This window comes from Diceros bicornis, chromosome 24 (assembly GCF_020826845.1).
Source record: "Diceros bicornis minor isolate mBicDic1 chromosome 24, mDicBic1.mat.cur, whole genome shotgun sequence".
NCBI lineage: Eukaryota > Metazoa > Chordata > Mammalia > Perissodactyla > Rhinocerotidae > Diceros > Diceros bicornis.
This window is the reverse complement of record NC_080763.1, coordinates 3,082,107-3,106,593: the sequence shown is the minus strand read 5'-3', so window position 1 is coordinate 3,106,593 and position 24,487 is coordinate 3,082,107. Positions and strand designations below refer to the sequence as shown.

At 36.3% G+C, this 24,487-nt stretch overlaps 1 protein-coding gene across 4 annotated transcripts in view; it reads left to right on the top strand.

Annotated features, from left to right (window-relative positions):
• ERO1A (endoplasmic reticulum oxidoreductase 1 alpha) overlaps positions 1–24,487 on the top strand; it is a 48,303-nt gene that overhangs the window by 8,631 nt on the left and 15,185 nt on the right. For all 4 annotated transcript variants that reach the window (XM_058566926.1, XM_058566928.1, XM_058566927.1 and 1 more), the window contains exons 2-8: positions 773–892; positions 1,586–1,669; positions 6,312–6,350; positions 16,198–16,274; positions 16,358–16,431; positions 20,698–20,818; positions 22,968–23,014. In XM_058566926.1, the coding sequence (XP_058422909.1) occupies positions 773–892; positions 1,586–1,669; positions 6,312–6,350; positions 16,198–16,274; positions 16,358–16,431; positions 20,698–20,818; positions 22,968–23,014 (562 nt within the window). The remainder of the gene's footprint in view (positions 1–772; positions 893–1,585; positions 1,670–6,311; positions 6,351–16,197; positions 16,275–16,357; positions 16,432–20,697; positions 20,819–22,967; positions 23,015–24,487) is intronic.

The following is a 24,487-nucleotide window of genomic DNA, read 5'->3' as shown; positions in this document are numbered from 1 at the left end:
AATGATAAGTAATTTCTAAGCACCATTTCAAACTTACAAATTGTCATGGCCCAATATTTGAGGGTTATTAGATCCTTATAATAAATTATTGTTTCTCTTATAAATTTAGTATCATCTCTTTTTTTATACATTTACCTAGCTTGTCTGTGGCCTACACATCCTGTTGGAAACTAAAATAAAGGGAAGACAGAGCCAGTTGAATTATTGAGTCTCAGGAAAGCCAGGGATGTGGATGTAACTGGGCTTCGGGAAAGACGGGTGGAAGTGGGGCTGGAAAACCCTAGGGAGTCCAGGTAGCATATGTTGTCTGTCTCCTTTCTCTGCTTCTCTGTGTATCTTTTAAAATCTTTCCTGTCTGACTGCTGGCTCATGTATTCCTCAGTTCACAGGACGGAATATGGTCTGAGTTTACTGGTCTAGGCACAGGGAGAGACATCTCTCCCTCTTGGTGTCAATTCCTGGAGAGGGGAACCATGACCAGGTTTGGGTCAGATGCCCACCCCCGGTTGGGCCTGGAGGGCAGGGTTCCACAGTGGCTGCAGGGGACTAACTCTGCATGCATGCATGCGTCATTATGAGCTTAGTACACCCTACAGGAGGTATCCACTGCATTCCTCTAGGTTATTGTCTTACCCCATCTTAGAAAGTTATGGGGAAGAGGAAGGGTAAAGGTTGGTTGAGTAGAGGGCTCTTTCATCATAACCATATGAGGAAAAAGAACCCTGTTGCCTCTAAGACATTTTGATTTAATATTTCATTTTCTTTGTAACAGGTTAGTGGTTACTTGGATGATTGTACCTGTGATGTTGAAACCATTGATAGATTTAATAACTACAGGCTTTTCCCAAGACTACAAAAACTTCTTGAAAGCGACTACTTTAGATATTATAAGGTATTTTTATTTTTAATTTTTTGTATATGAATGCTTAAAGTTTAAATGGATAATTACATTTGGGAATTACTAAGCTTCAAAATTGTGGCTGAAACCACTCACTGGATACTTTTAATTTCAATAAATGAGTTTTGCACTCTGGAATTAGAAACTGGTTGGTTAAATTGAAGTCAGAAAAGAAACTATTATATTGTTATCAAAATTGTGAGTTCATAATTTTCTAAAACGTCAGATTGACTCCAATTAATAAAAATTAAATTAAATATTTTTGAAAAGAAGTGAGACTTTATTCTGACCTATATTATTTTATTTTATCAAGTCCCTTGTGATGTTTTATATTGAGATATTTACTGAAAGAGTTTACTGATCATTGGGATATGTAGTTATAGTCTGAGTTCACGATTGTCTAACTGTTATTTGCTTAAAAAGAATATCAGTTGAGCAGTGATGATGTGAGCTGCTTTGGCTCCTAGTTACCATCTCTTCAGGGTCTGTTTAGTAGCAGTCTCTGTCTTTCTAACCCATCTGCCAGTTTACTTGTACCAGCTACACGCTTATACAGTCACTGGAGCTTGACAGCTGGTAAGGGGAAGACATAGAGTAACTGCAGCTGATAACATGACCAAGTTATGGCATCATAATTATAATCTCCAAATTCTTATTTTTATAACTGTTTCTGTTATTATCTTACAGGTAAATCTGAAGAGGCCGTGTCCTTTCTGGAATGACATCAGCCAATGTGGAAGAAGAGACTGTGCTGTCAGGCCTTGTCAATCAGTAAGAACCACACTTAAGAACTGTTATATCTCTCTTCAAATAAATTTAGCTTTTTAAGAGGGGCCAATGTAACTAAAGCAATATTTCCATCCTTAGGTTAAGTATAATGTTGTTTAATATTTACGTATTAAAAACCTAAACTTAAAAATATAAAACCTATTTTGAATTATTCTGCATTCATAATAATAGAATTTGAACTTTGTGGTTAATATAATCGTTTGACTTATTAGTGAGATTAATAGTTCTTTTGGCTGGATATTTGTTTTTCTTCTTACATCTTATCCAAAGTTATGTTTATAGTATAATAAAATGAAATTGATTAAGTTACAAAAAAATCCCTCTCCTTTTTTGTGGGTATATTATTTTCCTTGGATTTTCTTGGGTGAGGAGGAGTTTCTAAGTAAAACCCATGGTTTTACTTAGAAATTCTTAGAGCATTAAAATTTGAAGTGTTCTGCTCTGAAAGCAGAGAATTTTATACTTTTCAGTGAAGCCTTTTTTTTCCTTTAAAAGTATATATTTTTGTTTTACTTTTTAAATTGTGATAAATATATACATAACATAAAATTTATCATTTTAACCATTTTTAAGTGTACAGTTCATTGGCATTAAGTACATTAACATTGTTGTGTTACCATCACCACCATCCATCTCCAGAAATTTTTCATCTTCCCAAATTGAAACTCCACCTCATTAAATAATAATTCTTTACTCCCCTGCCCTCTAGCCCCTGGTAACCACTATTCTACACTATGAATTTGACTACTCTAGGTACCTCGTATAAGGGGAATCATTACAATATTTGTCCTTTTGTATCTGGCTTATTTCACTTAGCATAATGTTTTCAAGGTTTATCCGTATTGTAGCATGTATTACAGTTTTATTCCTTTTTAAGGCTGAATAATATTCCACTGTATGTGTATACTACGTTCTGTTTATACATTCACCTATTGATTGACTCCTGGGTTGTTTCCATCTTTTGGCTATTGCGAATAATTCCTCTGGGAATATGGGTGTGCAAATATCTGTTTGAGTCCCTACTTCCACTTCTTTTGAGTGTATAACCAGAAGTGGAATTGCTGGATCATTTAGTAATTCTGTGTTTAATTTTTTGAGAAATGCCATGCTGTCTTCCACAGTGGCTGCACCATTTTACATTCCCACCAGCAATGCACAAGGGTTCCAATTTCTCCATATTCTCACTAACACTTGCTATTTTCTGTTTTTTGGATAATAGCCATACTAATGGGTGTGACGTGGTAGTGTAGTTTTGAGCAGTTTATTTTTATACATGTAAATATTGCTATATAGACCTATCTAGCATGTGGCATTAAGGCAAATGTAAAGTATTCTTTATGGGTATATTATCATTAGATGAATGAGAATCATGTTTTTAATTATATTAATCCTCATAGACACAGCTTTTTGAAAATTCAAGGATTAACTTGTGAAGCACCTTATGTTGCTATGATTAAAGCATGAGCATATCATTAAAGTGATATTATCAATTTAAATGTTTCATTTTATTTCATAAGTTCTAGCATTTATATTTAGTAGTAGGAAAAAATTAGTTGGGGAAATTCAAATTTACCAGTAACTTATTTATATGACTTACTAAACATGCTAAAAATATGGTACTTAATTTTTTAAACAGGCCTTTAATTGCACTCTTTAATTACATAGGCTATTACTAACATTAGTCAGAACAAGCAAATAGTTTCACAATTATTGCAAATTTGAATCTCATCTTGAAACAGCAGTTATTTCTGATTATTGTTAATGAAGGATAGGACTAGGGGATGCCACCTTGGGAAGAAGATTGGAGGGGATAGAAAACCTGAGAGATGTTTAGCGTGAAGTAATAGCTTATTGATTCCCAGGTTGACAGACTGATGGATGAGACCTATTTTATTGTAAATCCTAGACAAAACAACCAGTTTGAGCATTTAAGAAATGCTAAAACATAGATGCTTATTTGACTTGAACCCCTAGAAATGCTAAAAAAGAATCAGATGAAAATTAACAATTTGTACCGAGAAACTGAGACAGAATCTAGTTATTTCACCTTCTGCAGAAGTGGAGCAGAGTGCCTTTCATGCCAGTACTCTATTTTTTTGTTGAGCTAGTTTCACGATAGAGAGAAGGCTTAAAAGATAATTAGAAGATGTTTATCCACTTAAAAGTGTTCTTATATATGTCAGTGTAGCAGAAGTGCCGTGATTAGACCCAAGGTTTAGGAAATTAACTGGAAATATTGTGGAGATGGGGGAGTGGAAGATGAGGAAATGGAGAAGAGGCTAGTAAAGGAATATCACTTAAGAGTTGAGTATAATTTGGTTCAATAATGAATATTTTTTGAGGGCCTACTATGTGCCAGGACCTGGGCATATAAGATGAGTGTTTATCTTGAGAAGCTTATGGTTTAGCAGGGGAGAGAGACACTAAGTGATCATTTCACTACAAATGTGCTAGCCCGATAATAGAGATACACCGCAGGTGTGCACATTGTGGAAGCAGAGGGGAAGGGAGAGCAGAGGAGGGAGACGTGGAGAAACTCCACTCCAAGTGACAAGGAAGAGAGGAACCGTTTACATTCCTCTTGGGACAAGCCTGGGCTCAGTTCTAATTGTTCCTAAATAGAGCAGTCTGTCAGAAACAAATAGTGATTAAAATACTTTGAAATAGCTGCTTCAGCCTAAATAATCAGCTTTCATAGCTAGCACTTATATTGTACATTGCTGGTATCTTGATATCTCACTATTGTATACTTAAGTATGCATCTGAGAAGAAGGATATTATTTCCTGAACACAGTGCAGTTATCACACCAAAACAATAATCTTTCTTAACTTAATATGTGTATAAGGTTAAACACAATTAACTCACTACTTCAGATGATCTTGTGCAGTTTTGTTAATACCTTTTTTGCTAAACAAGGAACCAAGACCAGTTTCCTTTTTTTTAATTTTAATTTTATTTATTTATTTTTTCCCCCAAAGCCCCAGTAGATAGTTGTATGTCATAGCTGCACATCCTTCTAGTTGCTGTATGTGGGACGCGGCCTCAGCAAGGCCGGAGAAGTGGTGTGTCGGCGCGCGCCGGGGATCCGAACCCGGGCCGCCAGCAGCGGAGCGCACGCACTTAACCACTAAGCCACGGGGCTGGCCCCCAGTTTCCTTTTTGTCAACACTTTGATTTCCCTTTTTAGTTCAATTTTAGACTCGGTTCAGGTAACACCCTGGGACCCAGCAGGAGACAGAAAAAAAAAAATCGAAATTCTCTTCCTCATATTTGGTGCTTTAAAATCCACATCCTTTGATTTCCACCTGATTCCAGAGCATATTTGAATGAGGCAGGTGGTCTGCCCCAGAGGCTGGACTCTCCCTATAAACTGAAAGACCAATTATTTATTCCCTGTACAATGAATCACAACAACGTTCTTTCACCTCCGTTATTAATTGGCCTATGTGAAAAAGAATAACAATATCCAGTGTTAGTCTGGGAATCAGAAATGAACACTGTGGTGGTAAGTCTTTTTGGGGATCAATTCAGCAAATGTATCAAAAAAATTGAAAAGGGACGTATCCTTTGACCTAGCAGGTCAGTACTGAATATTGTAATGATGTCAGTTCTGCTGAAATCAGTCTATAAATTTGGCATGGTTTATTATATGAAACAATTAGAAACCATCTAAATCTCTGGCCATAGAAAAAGAGTATACATTGACCTAATTTGAAGTCTGGGAGGGTACAAATAAAGTTACTGTCTCAGCGTGAGTCCTTCCCTTGGGGCAGGCGCAATGTATTTCAGGAATATACTTAGCATTGGAATAGGGCCCTGCAATTTACAGAGTTCTCCTCCTTACGTCATTATCTCTACTCACAGCATCACTTTGAGGATACGCAGATAGGTCCTGTAGTTAGTATGTGGCCAACACAAGACTGAAAACCAGCACCGTTTTCCTCTGAAAAGAACTAGGGCTCCTTAAAATATGGTTGATTGCAAGACTGGAACAAGAAATATACAAGATTTGCCTATAGTATCTTGTCATAACAGAAAACAAAAACGCTGCTAAAGATTCCTAGGGTAATATCAACAGGACACAGGTGCAAATGTCACATCAGCACTTAGTGGGTCCCCTCGTGGCCAAATGTGGGACAGTTTGAGCGTCAAAAGGAGTAATAGCTAAGTGACTATTTTTACATTTCCGTGCTGTAATACAATATACGATCAGCAATCTGTAGAATAATTTGTGTTGAATTTTTTGTTTACTTTTGAGAAATAATATAAAAACTGCCAAACTATTCTCAGTTTAAAAATAATCTAACTTCAATAATTTGTTTTATGAGTTTTTCTCATAAATGATAGAAATTTAAGATATTTTTTCAGAGCCAGTTCTGATGGCCTAGTGGTTAGAGTTCAGGGTGCTCTGCTTCAGTGGCCCAGGTTTGGTTCCTGGGCTTGGAATCACACCACTCGTCTGTCAGTAGCTATGCTGTGGTGGTGGCTCACGTAGAACTAGAAGGACTTACAACTAGAATATACAACCACGTATACTGGGGCTTTGGAGAGGGGGGAAAATATATATATTTTTTCAGAAGATAGAATAAATGTCGTATAAAGCATTTTTTTTTGCTTTTTCAGGATGAAGTTCCTGATGGAATTAAATCTACGAGCTACAAGGTATGTACATATACTTATTAATGTGTCTAGTATCTTAACAAAAAACTTGAAAAAGTCCTTACCCTTGCCAGCTGTACCCCACTTCTTTGCTGCCCTTTGCAGTGAAACCCCTTGAGAGGTACTTGTACTCAGTGGCTCCCATTCTTCGTTTGTTCTTTTGTTCAATCTTTATTTATAGAAAGCATGAAAGATAAATAAAAGTAGAGAAAATAAAATCACCCAGCTTCAGCAGTTATCAGTGTATGGTCAATCTTGTTTTATCTGTACCTCCCACTTCATTCTCCCAATTATTTTGAAGCCAAACTCAGATAAATCATTTTGTTTAAATACTTCATATACATCTCTAAGACAAAAAGACACTTAGAAAAATAATCTCAATCAGGGTTCACATTTCTCTAGTTGTCTCATAAGTGCCTTAATAGTTTGTTTGAAACAGGATTCAGACTTATTCCACACATTGCATTTGGTTCTGTGTCTCTTCTCTCTCTTCCTCTCTCTCTTCTTTAATAAATTTTTAATTTTATAATGTTTTTAGTTTACAGAAAAATTGTGAAGATAGTACAGAGTTCCCCTATACTCCACACCTGATTTTCTCTATAATTAACATCTTATATTAGTATGGTACGTTTGTTACAATAATGACCCCATATTGACACATTATCTCTAACTGAAGTCCATACTTCATTCAGATTTCCTTAGTTTTCTACCTGATGTCCTTTTTGTGTCCCAGCATCCCATCCAGGATACACGTTACATTTAGTAGTCACATTTCCTTAGGTTCCTCTTTTTTTTTTTTTTTTTTTTGTGAGGAAGATCAGCCCTGAGCTAACATCCATGCTAATCCTTCTCTTTTTGCTGAGGAAGACCGGCTCTGAGCTAACATCTATTGCCAATCCTCCTCCTTTTTTCCCCCCAAAGCCCCAGTAGATAGTTGTATGTCATAGTTGCACATCCCTCTAGTTGCTGTATGTGGGACGCGGCCTCAGCATGGCCAGAGAAGTGGTGCGTCAGTGCATGCCCGGGAACTGAACCCGGGCCGCCAGTAGCAGAGCGCGTACACTTAACCACTAAACCGCGGGGCTGGCCCACCTTAGGTTCCTCTTTGCTGTGACAGTTTCTCAAACTTTCTTTGTTCACCATAAGGTGTTTTTGAGGAGTACTAGTCAGGTATTTTGCAGAATGTCCCTGAGTTGGGATTTTGATGTTTTTCTCATGATGAGATTGGGGTTATGTGTTTTTGGGAGGAGGACCACAGAGGTAGAGTGCCGCTTCCATCACATCGTATCAAGGGTTCTTGCTGTCAACGTGGCTGACCACTGCTGATGTTGACCTGGATCTGAGGGCGTTCTTGTCAGGTTTCTCCACTGTAGATTTACTCTTTTTCGCCCTTGCTATACTGTATTCTTTGGAAGTCGCTTTGCACAGCTCACGCTTAAGGAGTGCTTCATCTCTTTGAGGATATAAATTGTTTGAAATTCTTCAGTATAGGAGATTTGTATCTTCTCCCTCCATTTACTTATTTATTCAATCATTTATTTATATCATGGGTGTTTATCTTATACTTTGGATTATCATTCAGTGCTACTTCATTTTGTTCCTCAAATTGCTCCCGTTTTGGCTATTGGGAGCTTTTTCAGTTGTGTTCCTTTGACATACCACCATCATTTTGGTTTTTTTCTTTTTTCTTTAGCCCTTTTTCTTTTCTTTTTTTTTTAGCCCTTCCTTACTTTCTGGTACTACTTGTAAATTTCCTACTCTTAAATTGCTTTTAATCCGTGTCCATTCCCCACCCCCCCCACCCCCCGCCTTTTGTCTTTCTTTGCCACTTGTGTTGGAGGAAATGAGTCATTATCCTATAGAATTTCCCACGTTATATATTTGTTGATTGTATCTCTGTCATGTCATTTAACATATTTCTCCACTGTCTTTAATTTCCAGAAACTGGTAGTTAGGTACTAAGGCTTAATCAAATTCAGATTCATTTTTTAGAAACATTTATTTATTTATTTTCTGCTTTATTGAGGTGTAATTGACAAGTAAAATTGTCAGATATTTACAGTGTACCTCGTGATGATTTGATGTACATGTACATTGTGAAAGGATTTCTGCCATCTAGTTAATTAACTCATCTATCATCTTACATAATTATCTTTTTCTTTTGGTGAGGACATTTATATCCTACTCCCAGCAAATTTCAGTTGTACAATACAGTGTTATCAACTGTAGTCACCACATTATACGTTAGATCCTCAGACCTTATTCATCTTAGAGCTGAAAGTCTGTACCCTTTACCAACCCCTCCCAATTTCCCCGACCCCCCAGACCCTGGCAACCACTTTTATACTCTGTTTCTATGAGTTTGACTTTAAAAAAAAAAAAAATTCCACATATAAGTGATACCATGCAGTATTTGTCTTTCTGTCTGACTTATTTCACTTAGCATAATGCCCTCAAGGCCCATCCATGTTGTAGCAAATGGCAAGATTTCCTTCTTTCTCATGGCTGAATAATATTCCGTTGTGTGTGTGTGTGTGTGTCTGTGTGTACGTGTGTATATATATGCCACATCTTCTTCATCCTTTCACCCATTGACAGACACTTCAGTTGTTTCCATATCCTGGCTGGTGTGACTAACGCTGCAGAGGGCATGGAAGTGCAGCTCTCTCTGATGTCTTGTTTTCATTTCCTTTGGAGATATACCCGGAAGTGGGATTGCTGGGTCGTATGGTACTTCTATTTTTAATGTTTTGAGGAAGCTCCATAAACGAAAAGAAACAATTTTTGCTTTTGGGTCAGATCCAAAAAGTCATTGCCAAGACCAATGTCAAGGAGCTTACCCCTATATTTTCTTCTAGGAGTGTTATGGTTTCAGGTCTTAAATTTAAGTTGATTAAATTTCAGATCTTTTGAGTTGATTTTTGTGTATGGTATAAGATAGGGGTCACTTTTATTCTTTTGCGTGTGGCTGTCCGTGTAGTTAGATATTAAGGTTTATCAGATTCATTTTTTGATATATATTTATTGGAGTTGCTGTGTACTTATTAATCATATCAGGAGACACATAATGTCTGGTTTTCTCTTTTTTTATGATGTTAAGATTGATCATTAGGTTCATTACACATTCATTATAAAGTTTTCTACTAGCTTTTTACCTCAAAGTTTTAGCAGCTTTGATGATTATTACCTAGTTGCATTATTTTATTAGAGGCTTGAAAATGTTGATATTCTAATTCTATCCTTCTTTCTTTTATTTATTTATTTTTTTTCCCCCCAAAGCCCCAGTAGATAGTTGTATGTCATAGCTACACATCCTTCTAGTTGCTGTATGTGGGACACGGCCTCAGCATGGCCGGACAAGTGGTGCGTCGGTGCACGCCCGGGATCCGAACCCGGGCCGCCAGCAGCGGAGCGCGCGCACTTAACCGCTAAGCCACGGGGCCGGCCCTATCCTTCTTTCTATACTTGCTGTTTGTTATTATTCTATAAAGACCTTTTTTTGTCAACTATTTAGATCCCCTGAAATACAGTTTATGCAGGACAGATGCCATAAATGCTTCATTCTTTTTCTTTGTTCATCAGCTTTCAGAATAATTATGAGTTGGTGCCCCAGCACCTTCCAAAGGTGCCCAATAAATTCTTTCTTTTTAAGTGTTATTATGAACTTAGGAGTTTTGACATGTTTAATGTATTGGAATCTACTGTAGTTGTTTAGTCATTATTCCCTTTGATGTTTGAGTTGTTCCATCTTTGGCCACTAGGAGCTCCTTCAAGTTAGCAGCTGTGGCCTTTTGAGATGATCCCAGTAGTCTGAGTAGACTTTTTACTTTCTATTGTGAAAAGATGTTCTGGGCCTAGTTCGTACCTTTTTTGCATTAGTCTTGGAAATAATCATTTTCCTAAGGAGCCCTAGTTCTTTCAGTGGTGTTTAGAGATTATAATCTGGGCCCTAGAGGTGCTAATTGTTACTGGGTTGTCATTGTTTCAGGGCTGTTTTGGTGGAGAAAACCAATTTGTGATTACAGTGTTTTAAAATATGCCCAGAATCTTACAATCTTTATTGCTCTTGCTGTATTTCAAGCCATCATCACTTTTTGCCTGGATTATTGCAGTAGCCTCTTCAATGATCTGCCTACTTCTACCGTTGCATCTCTACAGTCTCTTCTAAAGACAGCAGCCAGAGTGATTTTTTTCAAGAAAGAAATCAGATTGTATCTCTCCTTTGTTTAAAATCCTCCTATGTGCCCTGTCTCTCTTGGAGTAAAACCCAAAGCCTTTAGAGAAGAATAAGAGTAAATTGAGGAACCATATACCAAGGTTTGCCTGGGACAGAACTGGTTTATGCCTATGGTCTGGAATCCTGTCTAGTTTATCATTTGTCCTGAGTTTTTAATTTTTTAAATAAAATATATATATATATTTTTTGAGGAAGATCAGCCCTGAGCTAACATCCATGCTAATCCTCCTCTTTTTGCTGAGGAAAACTGGCTCTGAGCTAACATCTATTGCCAATCCTCCTCCTTTTATTTTCCCCCAAAGCTCCAGTAGATAGTTGTATGTCATAGTTGTACATCCTTCTAGTTGCTGTATGTGGGACACGGCCTCAGCATGGCTGGAGAAGCAGTGCGTTGGTGCGCGCCCGGAATCCGAACCCGGGCCGCCAGTAGCAGAGCGTGAGCACTTAACCGCTATGCCACAGGGCCGGCCCTTTAAATAAAATATTAACAGTTGCATTAAAATAAGTTAGGAAGGATTTGGTTGACCAAATACTTTGCATTTCTAGCTTCATCTGTCTCCTTTCTTATATTTGAAGTGTATGTGTGCTAAACAGTTCTTACTTTAATGCACAGATGACCAATAATAATTTGTTTTTCTTTTTCTGACCTTTTCTAGATGTAAATAAACTAAACCTCTCTTTCAAAGAAAATATACCAGGTGCCTGCTGAGAAAGTGATTGTGGTCAGACACAACTAGCTAGAGACAGCTCACTCCTGACAGTCCTGGGAAGTAGGGGGACAGCACTGGATGCTACTGTCCTGCTGGTCTCTTGGAGTTGGCGGCCATTTGTGCTGTGGCCTGTGTCATGCCTGCGATGTATCCTAAGCTGCCAGGCTGCCATTTGACTGGTCAGTGGGAAAGCTGGGAAATTATAGGGCAGGCTTGTGAGAAATATGTGTGGGAAATAGAGGGTGAGCAATCTTGCATAGAGAGAGTAGTCTTCCTGTAATGGTTTTATCCTTTTTGGTACAGTGTAAATCGACACCTTATAATTATTTTACTATTTAGTAATTTTTAAAAATTTTACAATGAATCCTTTTTGCTGAAATAACTAAGAAAGGAAAAAAGAAGTACATGTTTAATGAAAGAGTATTGAATTTCCATTTCTCACGACAGTCAATGATGATACGTAACTTGCACAAAAGGTCATCGTGTACCATGTATAAGGGCCGTAGACATATCACTGACCATCTGAAAACTAGAACACAGAAACATGCTGACAGAGCCTGAGCATCAATTGTGTAAGTTTGCGGTTGTTTTAAGAAGACTATGTCTAAAGACAACAATTCGACATGTGCAGCTGCAGAGGGTACATTTATATATCATTCTGGGATATTTAACTTTTCATTTAGACTAGATAATTGTTCTAAATGAAATTTTCCTGATATTTAATATGAAAATTTTTATACATACAGCAAAGTTGAAGGAATTTTCCTGTGAACATTCTTACACCCATCACCTAGCTTATACCATTAACATTTTTGTAAACTGACTTTACCACATGTCTGTCCATCTGTCCATCCTTCTAGCCATTCATTAAAACATATTATTTTTTGGATGCATTTCAAAGTAAATTTCAAGCGTTAGTACACATCCCCCTAAATATATATCACTAACTAGATATAAAAATATATACATAACTAGAAGTATATCATTAACTAGAGTCCTTTTTGTATTTGCTTATATGTATTTTTTATAAAATTAACATTCAATGAAATGCACAAATCTTAGGTGTACGTTTGCTAAATACATATACCTGTGTAACCAAGGCTTCTGTTAGAATATAGAACATTACCATTATCCCAGCAAGTTCCTTCATACGCTGTCCCAGTTAATCCCTACTCCTTCCCCCAGAGGCAACTACTTTTCTATCATAGATTCTAAACTAATTTTGCTCATTTTTGATTCCACATCTTCTTGTTTTTCTATTGATGGGCTCAAAGTAAAACTTTTGTAAGTTCATTCTGTTGAAGGAAAACATTTGTCACTATTGTGAATGCTTGTATAAATTTATTTAAAGTTCAAAATTGAAGACAAAATATTTGTTTTGTGGTGATAATACACATACAGATTTTTTTTATTGAGGTCATGTTGGTTCATAACATTATGTAAATTTCAGCTGTACATCATTATATTTCAGCTTCTGTATAGACTGCATTGTGTTCACCATCAAAAGTCTTGTTTCCACCCACCACCATACATATACGCATACAAATTTTGAGAAAAACAATGTCCTTACTGAATCAAGAAATCTATGGAGCAGAAATGAATTTGTAATTGATTAAGATATACATGTAATTCATAATTGTGTCCAAACACGCTGTGTTGTTTTACCAATTAAGGTAGAAGTGGTAGGGCCGGCCTAGTGGCATAGTGGTTAAGTTCGCGCCCTCCACTTTGGCGGCCTGGGGTTCGTAGGTTTGGATCCCGGGCGTGGACCTATGCACTGCTCATCAAGCCATGCCATGGCAGCGTCCGGCATACAAAATAGAAGAAGGTGGGCATAGATGTTAGCTCAGGGCCAATCTTCCTCACCAAAAAAAAAAAAAAAAAAGAAGTAATTGTCAAAGTATATAGATTTTTATATTTACATATACACTAAGTAATGACCATAAAATTTTTGAGACGAAGCTAATGCTGAAAAAATACTACTTTGGCATGGCAGGAGTACTTTCTTTGCTGTCCATCTTCAGTCAGATTTTATAAATGTTTGAGCCTTTGAAGAACTATTTTGTAAAACAACCCAAGTTCTTCAGTGGTATTGACCACTTTTTAATAAATGAGCCCTCCAAGTGTTGATTGCAATTTGTTTAAAATCTGTGGAAAGCCATTATTTAAGGTATCAATGAATGGAATGCTTAAAGAAAAAACAAATTCCAGCTTTTGAAGGTTTAGCAAATTGTAATTATTATAACAAAGCTTGTAAACAAAGACCTTGAAGTTTATTTCTGCAAAAACTAGGAGGAGTTGAACACGTTAAGTGAGGAAAGTTCAAATGGTGTGCCAGTTTTCCTTCTGAAATTCTAGAATTGTGGTTTGGAGTATCTTCCCTTGTGAAAAGAATCTCATCTTGATGAAACTCTTGTTTTTATTGGATAAATTTATATTCTGACTGAAATTGAATGAAATTAAGAAGGCTTACAATTTTGTAGCATCTATATTTGGCAAAATATTTAAAATAAAAAAAATAGGGCCGGCCCTGTGGCTTGGCGGTTGAGTGTGCGCGCTCCGCTGCTGGCGGCCCGGGTTCGGATCCCGGGCGCGCACCGACGCACCGCTTCTCCGGCCATGCTGAGGCTGCGTCCCACGTACAGCAACTAGAAGGATGTGCAGCTATGACATACAACTATCTACTGGGGCTTTGGGGGGAAAATAAATAAATAAATAAAATCTTTAAAAAAAAAATAAAATAAAAAAAATAGAGACAACTTATTTGATGAAATTTGTCTTAAAATATTTATTAAACAAATATACTTTGGAGGCAGAAGACTAGAACTTGTGAAAATATTTAGGCTAAAATATTTTCACATATTTACCTGTAGAGAGGATATTTTCTCAATTAAAACATATCTGCAGAGAAGAGTCACTTGAAGGTATTGATGATTTCAAGTTGATTAACCATAAAAATTGACTTTGAAGAAGATTATGGGCAATTTTATGAGAAATCAAAAATAAGAACAAAATTGGAAAATTAAAAATAATTGAAAAAAGATTTTTTTCAGAAAAATGCCAATATCATAGTATTGAGACAGATGTGACTTATGAACCTAAGTTATTAAATAAGAACTAAGAATAGTTATTTTGTTTAACTTATATTTTAATATTCAGGTAATTACAATAAAATTCTTAAATTTTTGTTTTAATATACAAAGGTGTATTTTTTTTTTTAATTTTTATTTGTTTATTTTCCCCAAAGCCCCAGTAGATAGTTGTATGTCATAGCTGCACATCCTTCTAGTTGCTGTATGTGGGACGCGGCTTCAGCATGGCCGGAGAAGTGGTGTGTTGGTGCGCGCCCAGGATCCGAACCCGGGCCGCCAGCAGCGGAGCGCATGCACTTAACCGCTAAGCCACAGGGCCGGCCCTACATAGGTGTATTAACATACATAGGTATATGTTATTTTTTGAACAATTTTTTTTCATTTTTTAGTATGTAGTTTTTTTGAAATAATTTCCAACTTATAGAAAACTTGCAAAATTAGTATAAAGACATTTTGTATACTCTTTATACAGTTTCACTAATTTTTAATATTTTGGTTCGTTTTAGCATGCTTTTTCTATATTCACATTCTTATTACTTTCTGAACCATTTGAGAGTAGGTTGAATGTATCATATCCCTTTGCCCCTTAATACTTAATTATGTATAAGAGAATTTTATTTTTGAAAACAGTTTTTGAATTGAGCTGTCTTATAGGTCAACCCATGTAATGAAACAAAATTGTTATTCAGTAAATAAATATTTCAAAAAATTATATCATTTTAAGGACTGACCCCATGGCTTAGTGGTTAAGTGCATGCGCTCTGCTGCTGGCGGCCCAGGTTCGGACCCCAGGCGCGCACCCACACACCGCTTGTCTGGCCATGCTGAGGCCGCGTCCCACATACAGCAACTAGAAGGATGTGCAGCTATGACATACAACTATCTACTGGGGCTTTGGGGAGAAAAAAAGGAGGATTTGCAGTAGATGTTAGCTCAGGGCCAGTCTTCCTCAGCAGAAAGAGGAGGATTGGCATGGATGTTAGCTCAGGGCTGATCTTCCTCTCACACGCACAAAAAAATTATATCATTTTAGTTATCTTAGCGTTCCATTTATCCACAAAGTGTCGTAGGCTAGACAGTCATTTGTATGGTAATAGGTACTCAATAAATATTAGTTGAGTGATTGAATTTGTGGCTTCCTGCTTCCAGTGTTGTCTTTCAGCTGTATGGTGGTGATGACTGGTGTGTTTTGAAATCTTATGATCCACACTCACTTCCCCTGTGCCACATACATGCCTAGCAGAATACACACAACCACACACACACACACACACACACACACACAGACACACACACAAAGTGACTCAGTGGTTTTAAACACCTAAAGATATTGAAATACTTTTTATGAGACTTGGTAGGCTCCTGGGCATGTTTAGAATCATGGCGTTTAGAGTTGAGGTGGATCTTAGACACAGTGATCTAGTCTAACCACTTATTTTATGGAAGAGAAAACTGATGCTCATAATTAGGTCAATTGAAAAGTGGACATTGCCTCATGACTCCTTGCCTAGTGACTTCCTTGTACTTAGAAGATTTTCTTAGTTAACTTGTTGGTAATGAGTTATCACAACTGTAATTGGTTCTTTATTTTGTGAGCATAATAGTAAACACGTTCTCTAATAAAAACGGGGGTAACGCCTTTTACATACTTTTTTAGCTTCAGGAGGAATATGAAGGCTTAATTTTTTTTAAGTTTTGAAGCCAAAGACATGGTGCCAGGTATAAAAGAACCTCAGATAACTTGGAAGTTCTTTTTAAAAGTTTTAAAAATGCAGTAGGTTGTCTTCTATTGATTCACCTTTTCATTTTAGTATTCTGAAGAAGCCAACAGTCTCACTGAAGAATGTGAACGAGCTGAACGACTTGGAGCTGTGGATGAGTCTCTGAGGTTTGATTTTTTTTTTTGCCGTAGTATTTTATGTGAAATGTTAACTTAAAAAAGAAAACACTATTTATTTTCTTTGTTTGAAGTGAGGAAACACAGAAGGCTGTTCTTCAGTGGACCAAGCATGACGATTCCTCAGACAACTTCTGTGAAGCTGATGGTATACCACTTTTTATAGTATGCATTTTGTTTAAAATTGTGCCTAAGAAAAAAAAATTCTTTTAAAATGATTTTTAAAAACTCAGTTTCTAACAGTTTCACAGTTCCTCAAAAAGCTAAACATAGAATTACGACATAACCTAATAATCAACTCCTAAGTGTATACCCAAAAGGATTGAATACGAGAAACACATAGTTGTATACCCACGTTCACAGCAGCACTATTAACAATAGCCGAAAGGTGGAAACAAGCCAGGTGTCCATGAATGGATGAATGAATATACAAAGTGTAGTCTGTACATGCAGTAGAATACTATTCAATCATAAAAAGAAATGAAGTTCTGACACATGCCACAACGTGGATAAACCTCGAACACATTATGCTAAATGAAAGAAGCCAAACACAAAAGGACAAATATCGTATGATTCCATTTATATGAAATATCTAGAATAGGCAAATTGATAGAGACAAAAAGTTTATGAGAGGTTACCATGGATTGGAGGGAGTGGAGGATGGGGAGTTATTGCTTAATGGTTATAGAGTTTCTATTTGGGGTCAGAAAATTTTGTACACAGTGGTGATGGTTGCACAGCATTGTGAATGTAGTTAATGCCACTGAATTGTACACTTAAATGTGTTTAAAATGGTAAATTTTATGTTACATATATTTTACCATATTAAAAAAATTTAAAAAGAAAACTCAGTTTCTGGAAAAAAGTCACCTCTTGAGTTTATCTCAAGATAAACTGTATATCTAGTAATATATACAATTTTTGTGATATACATAGGCATTATGCATAAATAGCTAAAATACAGAGATTGCAAAAACCTGCTTCTGTTTTATTGGTATTGGATTATTAAATGTTTTCCTTAAAGATGGTTTGTGTTACTTTGGGAAAGAGAATGATGAACCATGAGTTGTGTCTGAAGCCGAGGCAGAGCTGGTGCCCTAAGCAGCCGGGGGCCCAGAGCCAGTCAGAACTCTGACCAAGGTGTATGGATTCTCCTGTTCTCCCTTTTTTCTAGCGTCTCCCTTTTTTTGAAATTGAATTGTGTTTGCCTTTTATTTTTTTATTTTTATTTTTTTTCTGTGAGGAAGACCAGCCCTGAGCAGACATCCAATGCCAATCCTCCTCTTTTTTGCCGAGGAAGACTGGCCCTGGGCTGACATCCGTGCCCATCTTCCTCTGCTTTATATGGGACGCCGCCACATCATGGCTTGCCGAGCGGTGCATCAGTGCACGCCTGGGATCCGAACCGGTGAACCCCGGGCCGCCGCAGCAGAGCACGCACACTTAACCACTTGCGCCACTGGGCTGGCCCCTGTGTTTGCCTTTTAATTGGCTAAACAAACTCAAATCAAACTGAGTTTTAGTATCCTTCTGTGGCTCTTTCGGAGCAGATTGATGATCTTTTAAAAATTAGTGAAAAGAGTGATACAGATCATTATAATTACAAGCAAAAGATGAAGCCTGCAATACCTCCCAAAAAAAGAGGAAGAAGAAGAGAAAGTACTTATTTTAATTTTGTGGCATCTTTTTGAGAAAAAAAAGAAATATATGGTTTCTTTATTATAAAACATGACCATATTTTGGCAAATACGTATCTATAATTCTTTTTTTTTTTTTTTTTTGGTGAGGAAGATTTGCCCTGAGCTAACATCCGTTGGCAATCTTCCTCTTTTTTTTTTTTTTTTTTTTTTTTGCTTGAGGAAGATTAGCCCTGCGCTAACATCTGTGCCAGTCTTCCTCTATTTTGTGTGTGGCATGTCTCCACAGCATGGCTGATGAGTGGAGTAGGTCTGAGCCTGGGATCCAAACCCGTGAACCCGGGCTGCCAGCGGGGAGCGCGAGGAACTTTAACCACTCGGCCAGGGGCCAGCCTCTGTAATTCTTTGTTCCTAATTCCAAAATCTGAAAACTCTGAAAAATGCGCATTTTCCCCCCTAAGTTTAGCACAGATTCATTCAGTGTGAATATTCATGTATTTCACTGCAGAAATATTTATGTTGATTAAAGTTGCTGCCCCAGTCCCTGTTGAAGTAATATTCAATATATGTTGCATGTTCTGTATTACCTTTCTAACGTCTGAAAAGTTCTGAATTCTAAAACACATTTGGCTCCAAGTGTAGGTGTAGGTGTAGGATAAGGAGTTGTGGAGTTACACTAGGATTTAGACTAGTAAAGGAACGAGATAAAATGCTCCCCTAATGCGCTTATTTTGCTGTCTTTTCCACAAGGATTCTTTGGCCTAAACGTTGCTATGTGAGAAAATATTAAATTTATAACATACAGCAGATTTTTTCTAGGCCTGCAGTGTTAGGGAAAGAATGGTAGTACTTTAACTTTTGTTACCAAAGTATCCTTTTGAGATTACATGCATACATTTGTGTAGCAAGGACTGAGATTCAATAATTCACTTCTTATATGGTGGAGTTCTGTTATCTCAGGTGAATCACTTGTCTGAATATTTAGAAAAAAGGAGAGATTTATAAGGAATAAATAATGTATATAAATGGTAGGTGGAGTATAGAAGATATTTTATAAATCCTAATTAGAAATTTGAGCTTTTGTCATCTGGCAAAATATAGTTATAGTAACATTTGTTTTTTTATAAAGTTGGGAGAGAGGAAGTATTTATCATAAGTAAAATTTTGAGGCAACCAATGTTTATCTCTAATTAGGCAGAATATAAAGAGTTTAATCATTTCTTTGTTGGTTAGTTTTCTGTCTGAAAGTACTAGATGCTGAGCATTATTTATATATTTTAAGAATTAGAGCTATTTTTAATGCATTTATTATAATTTGCTATACTGTGGCAAAACCTTTAGTATTAATTGAGATGAACAGAGATCTCTGTCCCTGAACTAGATGATTCCATGCAAATTTGTTTTTTAAGCTCTTATTTTTATTTTTTCTAGTTATTGTAATTGCCACTTCTGCATTAGACTCTCAGTTATTTCTAGATGCTGTCACTGTGTTGCTTCTAGAAACAAATTTTCCCCTAATTTATGCCTCTAATATACTGTGAATTGGGATAAAAATAACAAAGCTTATTTTTATTTTTGTTTTTTTAATAAGAAGAAGCAGGTACGACTGAGAGCTTGATGGATTCTGTTGTAAACACATTTCTGCTCAGATTTTTGTCATCTACTTTGGTTGCTTTGAGGCCATTTTCGTCCACTTCCTTATTCTTTGTTGGTTCATATTGTCAGGCTTTAGAGATAAGTAAGGTATTGCTGTGCTATTGAATAATTTCCCACAGCCCCTGGAGGACTAGGGGCCATTTTTTTGTTTTGTTTTGAAGTTATAGTACATCATACAAATATATAGAACATATGAGAAACCAATATTCCACCAATTTTTGTATATTTTTCATATATATCTGTAATTGAGTTTTCTATATTGTTTATGTTTTCATTTTATTAGATAGGCTTTGTGCTTAAACAGTTTTATTGATTGTAAAATGGTCTTTTAAGATATTATCATAGTATCAATACCACTAGCTAATATTTATTCTCCTTTTACTTTCGTCCTAAGCACTCTGCCCATATAAACTTACTAAAGTGTCACAGTAACACTATGAGTGTTGTCCCCATTTTACAGATGATGGCACCAGGGCACAGAGAATTGACCTGACTTGCCCAGGGTTCCACAGTGAAGTAGCACGGCCTGGATTCTGACCCAAGCACTCTGGTTCCAGAGCCTGTGCTTTTAACTGCTCTGCTCTGTTGGGCATTTAGGTTGCTTCCGATTTTCCCTTTTATAAATAATGCTGACACAAATGTCAACCGGCATACAACTTTGCATATTTAGGATTCTGTCTTTGGGACAGCTTTGTGGTGGATCCTGATGGTGGTCATGTGAGAAGGAGTGTTTGGTAACAAATGGTGTATGGTACTAACATTTCTTCATTTACTTAGTTACTGATGAACTACTTGCGGTTAATGTGGAGGGAAATGTATAGTATATTCTTTGTCTGGATAGCTTATGAGGATAGTTACCATATTCCTTTAATTCTGAAATTCACATATTTCTATTTTTTACCATTTCTAAAAGCAGGAGGCTTTTGCAACCAGTGTGTACATTTAATGTGGTTGTGTTTGTTCCTTCCTCTTTTCCCTCCTTTCTCCTGAAAAGTTTTTAAATCCCTGATGCATTGTTACATTTGTGGTGCCTTAGAAATCAATGGAATGCAGTCTCGTATACTATCTTCTTTAAGGTAACTGAAGAAAAGAAAGCTTTAATAAAATATTTTATTTTACAGACATCCAGTCTCCTGATGCTGAATATGTAGATTTGCTCCTTAATCCTGAGCGCTACACAGGTTACAAGGGACCAGATGCTTGGAAGATATGGAATGTCATCTATGAAGAGAACTGTTTCAAGTATATATCATTTTCATTTAGGAATTCTTGGAAGATGTGATTTCTCTTTATAAACAAACAAAAGCAGAATGATTTAAAAGTACAAATGTAATTCACTCTGTTAAAGGATGTATTTGGACATAGAAACCTGCATATTCATTAATCCGGTTCTCCTTTGGGGAAGCATGTAGACGTGAGTTTCAGCAATGTTTCTTTCTTCTTTAAAAGACAGAATAGTGTTAGACTTTTGTGGGAGTATTGTAGGGACTTAACAACTGTTCCTTGAGCGGATGATAGAATCTCATTTTATAGATGAGGAACCTAGTGCCAGAGAGGTTTATTTCCTTTCCCAAGACCATATTGTTAGTGGCAGAGAATGGATGAGAATATGTAACTCCTAATTCTCTTTTCAGTGCTCTGTACTTCTGTTTTTGTGGCTAGAGTTATTTCACCCACTTTAAAGTTAAATTAATTTCAGAGAATAATTATGATAGCCAGCACTTTTGAGCGCTTACTGTGTGCCAGGCATTGTGCTAAGCATGTTACATACATTTTCTCCTTTAGTCTTTGCAATAACCCCATGTTGTAGTCATCAGTGAAACTGAGACTGGGAAAGGTTAAGTGATTTGTCCAGTGTCAAAGATCTAGTACGTGGAAGGACCTACTTTATACTCTTAACCACTACAATGGAAGCCGTCGATTTGATCCCTGGGTAACTGAGACATGCTTCAAGTTTACCTACTTGTAAGCCCCTAGGGTCTAAGCAATGTGCTTTCTGGTTATTGGAAGATATTTGTGTTTGTGTGTGTGTTTTATGCTATCTCAGAGATTGGGGAGAATTCTGGGAAAATCTTTGGAATTCCCAGATAGGGAGATAATACATTTCAGTTTTTATAAGTCAAATATAAACATAAGAGATCAACAGTTATGCTTATGCCAATAAAATGTCAGATGTTTGTTTTTTTGACTTGAAGAATTTCTCCAGTTTGGGAAGTGGGGAATTTTCATTATTTACTCATTTCTGCCATGTATTTCATTTACATTCTCTTGACTATTATTAGTAATGTTTGGTTTACTGACTTTATTTATTTATTTATTTTTAATTAATTTATTTTTTCCCCCAAAGCCCCAGTAGATAGTTGTATGTCATAGCTCCGCATCCTTCTAGTTGCTGTATGTGGGATGCGGCCTCAGCATGGCCAGAGAAGCAGGGTGTTGGTGCGCGCCCGGGATCCGAACCTGGGCCACCAGCAGCGTAGTGCGCGCACTTAACCGCTAAGCCACGGGGCCGGCCCCAGTTTACTGACTTTAAAGGTTTTTTTTTTTTTAATATGAACTAAAATAGAGTCCATCTGAAGCATTTGTTAGATTTTGTATTAGTTTTGTAGTTATTTCCCAACTAATTTATATCATGATTTCCGTAATATTGCTAAAATATAAACAATGTATGAGGCACTAAATTGAGTATGTTAAAATATAGCTTACATGTTCTGTTCTCAGAATGTTTCAAGTTGTGCAAATTTGGAAAATTTAAATAATGGACATTAAAACAATCCCTACAGTTTACTAATGATACTAATGAATATTTATTTTGAGATGTAAAAGCATTTTAGTGACATATTAACTCTCTTTTTTTTCTTATTAAAAAAACCTTTTATTGAAATCATAACAACCATGATGGCCACAGGGCAAATTGATGTGCTTAAGGTTACCTAAATGGAAAATAATCCACTCACACTGTTTTTTCTCTTTTTTATTTTAATGCTGTCTTGGGTATTTATATTTTTCGCTTATTTGGCTGACAATTAGAAGTGCACTTTGTGCCACACACACACACACGTATATATATTATATATGAAAACATGTTAGTGACTCTAGGAGAAGAGCTTGACTGGTATTTTTTCTTCCTCTCTTTGAAGAAGTGATTAGGAAATGACTTTCTGGCTGCTACGATGGGAAAAGATCAGAAGTTATTATCACTAAAACAAGTAACAACCACCCTCCCTTAAAGCTATTAGAGAAAACTAAGTATTTTATAAGCTTAATAAAACAATTTGATTTTGGATATAGTCATTAAGGAACTTTCTGAGATAATTTCACCTGTACGTAAATAATTCTAACATGATGGGTAACATATGTATATTTTATACTTTAATTCTTTTGTTTCTAGGCCACAAACCATTAAAAGACCTTTAAATCCTTTGGTTTCTGGTCAAGGTGAGTTATTTGCACTGTTATGTTATTTATCAGCTAGTGAAGTTTGGTTAGAGGGAAGGGGAAGGCAAGACAAGGGTTGGCAAGAGCATTTGAGATCATATGTTCCTGTTTCCCTAGAAGTTATGCCTCACCCTTGCAGAGAAATTGGTGTTTAAAACACAGACACTTCAGTAAGGAGTATTTTTGTAATGAAGTTCATGGTATTAGACTATCATAGGTTGAAAATTAGGTTATATATTTATTCTTCTATGCATTTTGCAGAATGTGTGCAGTTTTTCTACTATTTTTACTAATTTTCTAGTTAAATGAATATCCACAAAACATCTGCCTCAAATCTTTCCCCAAACCTGAAATTATTGTATATATTGGGAGTCTGATTTCAAATTGATGTATTTATATCTCATTAGCATTTTTCATTTTCTACTTACACTCAAGGGCTGGCCCAAATGCTGCCTTTTCCACAGACGTTTCCCTAGTCCTCCTCACAAGAAGGAGACTCACTCTCCTCATGAAGTGATCTTATGTCACGAGTGTTTCTCTTACAGCCCTTTCCATTGTCTAGCATTATTTTACTGTTATTTATATATCTATTGATCTACCCTAGTTCTTTGGACATATGGGCAGCATTTATTGGTTTCATCTCTTATTATAGAGCCTGGCACATAATAGATGGAGTAGTTGTTGGATAAGTGATCAATGAAAATTGCTCTCCTCATTTAAAGGTCTTGTCTACAATAATGAAAATTACTTGTTCCTTCAACAAACGATCGTCCACCGTTTACGATGTGCTAGGCACTGTGTAGGTGCCAATGGGATGTAAAATTGAAATTCACAAACCCTGCCCAGTCTATAATAGGCAGAATGGTTTGTTGAATAAACCATTTCAGTGTATGATTTCAGACTTTTTCCTTAGGAAATTGTTCTCTGAATATGTGCTTACTGATAAAATCTTTGATGTGCTTTTAGCAAATGTGTAAGATTTTAATTTTTAAAATTTATTTGAAAACTGCTGATCTCGTATAGTCAATACACATAAATTTCCTCCTGGAAAGCAGTGAGATTGCATCATTCCCTAAATATTGGCAGACTAGTCTGTTTTAGATTAGAAATGAAAGAACATCTTTAAACAAGGCTTTTGGGTTTATATGGAGTCACATATGGTAACTCAGTGGAAGCTATTGATTTAATATCAGATGAAATGCAAATTCCTAGACAAGGTGATTTTCACTATGAACTCACATGATTTGATCAATTAACCACCTTCTTTTATCTTCAATATAAATGGGAACAATTTCATTGTTTACCATTAGGGAACTGGTTAAATGATTTATGGTATATTCACATAGTAGAATACAGCCTTGACATATGTTGCTGAAAATTTGTATTCATTTACATCAATAGTGATCAATAACACATTGAGGAAAAGAAGCAGGTATCAAACCGTATGTATAATATGTAAAAATGTAATTAACA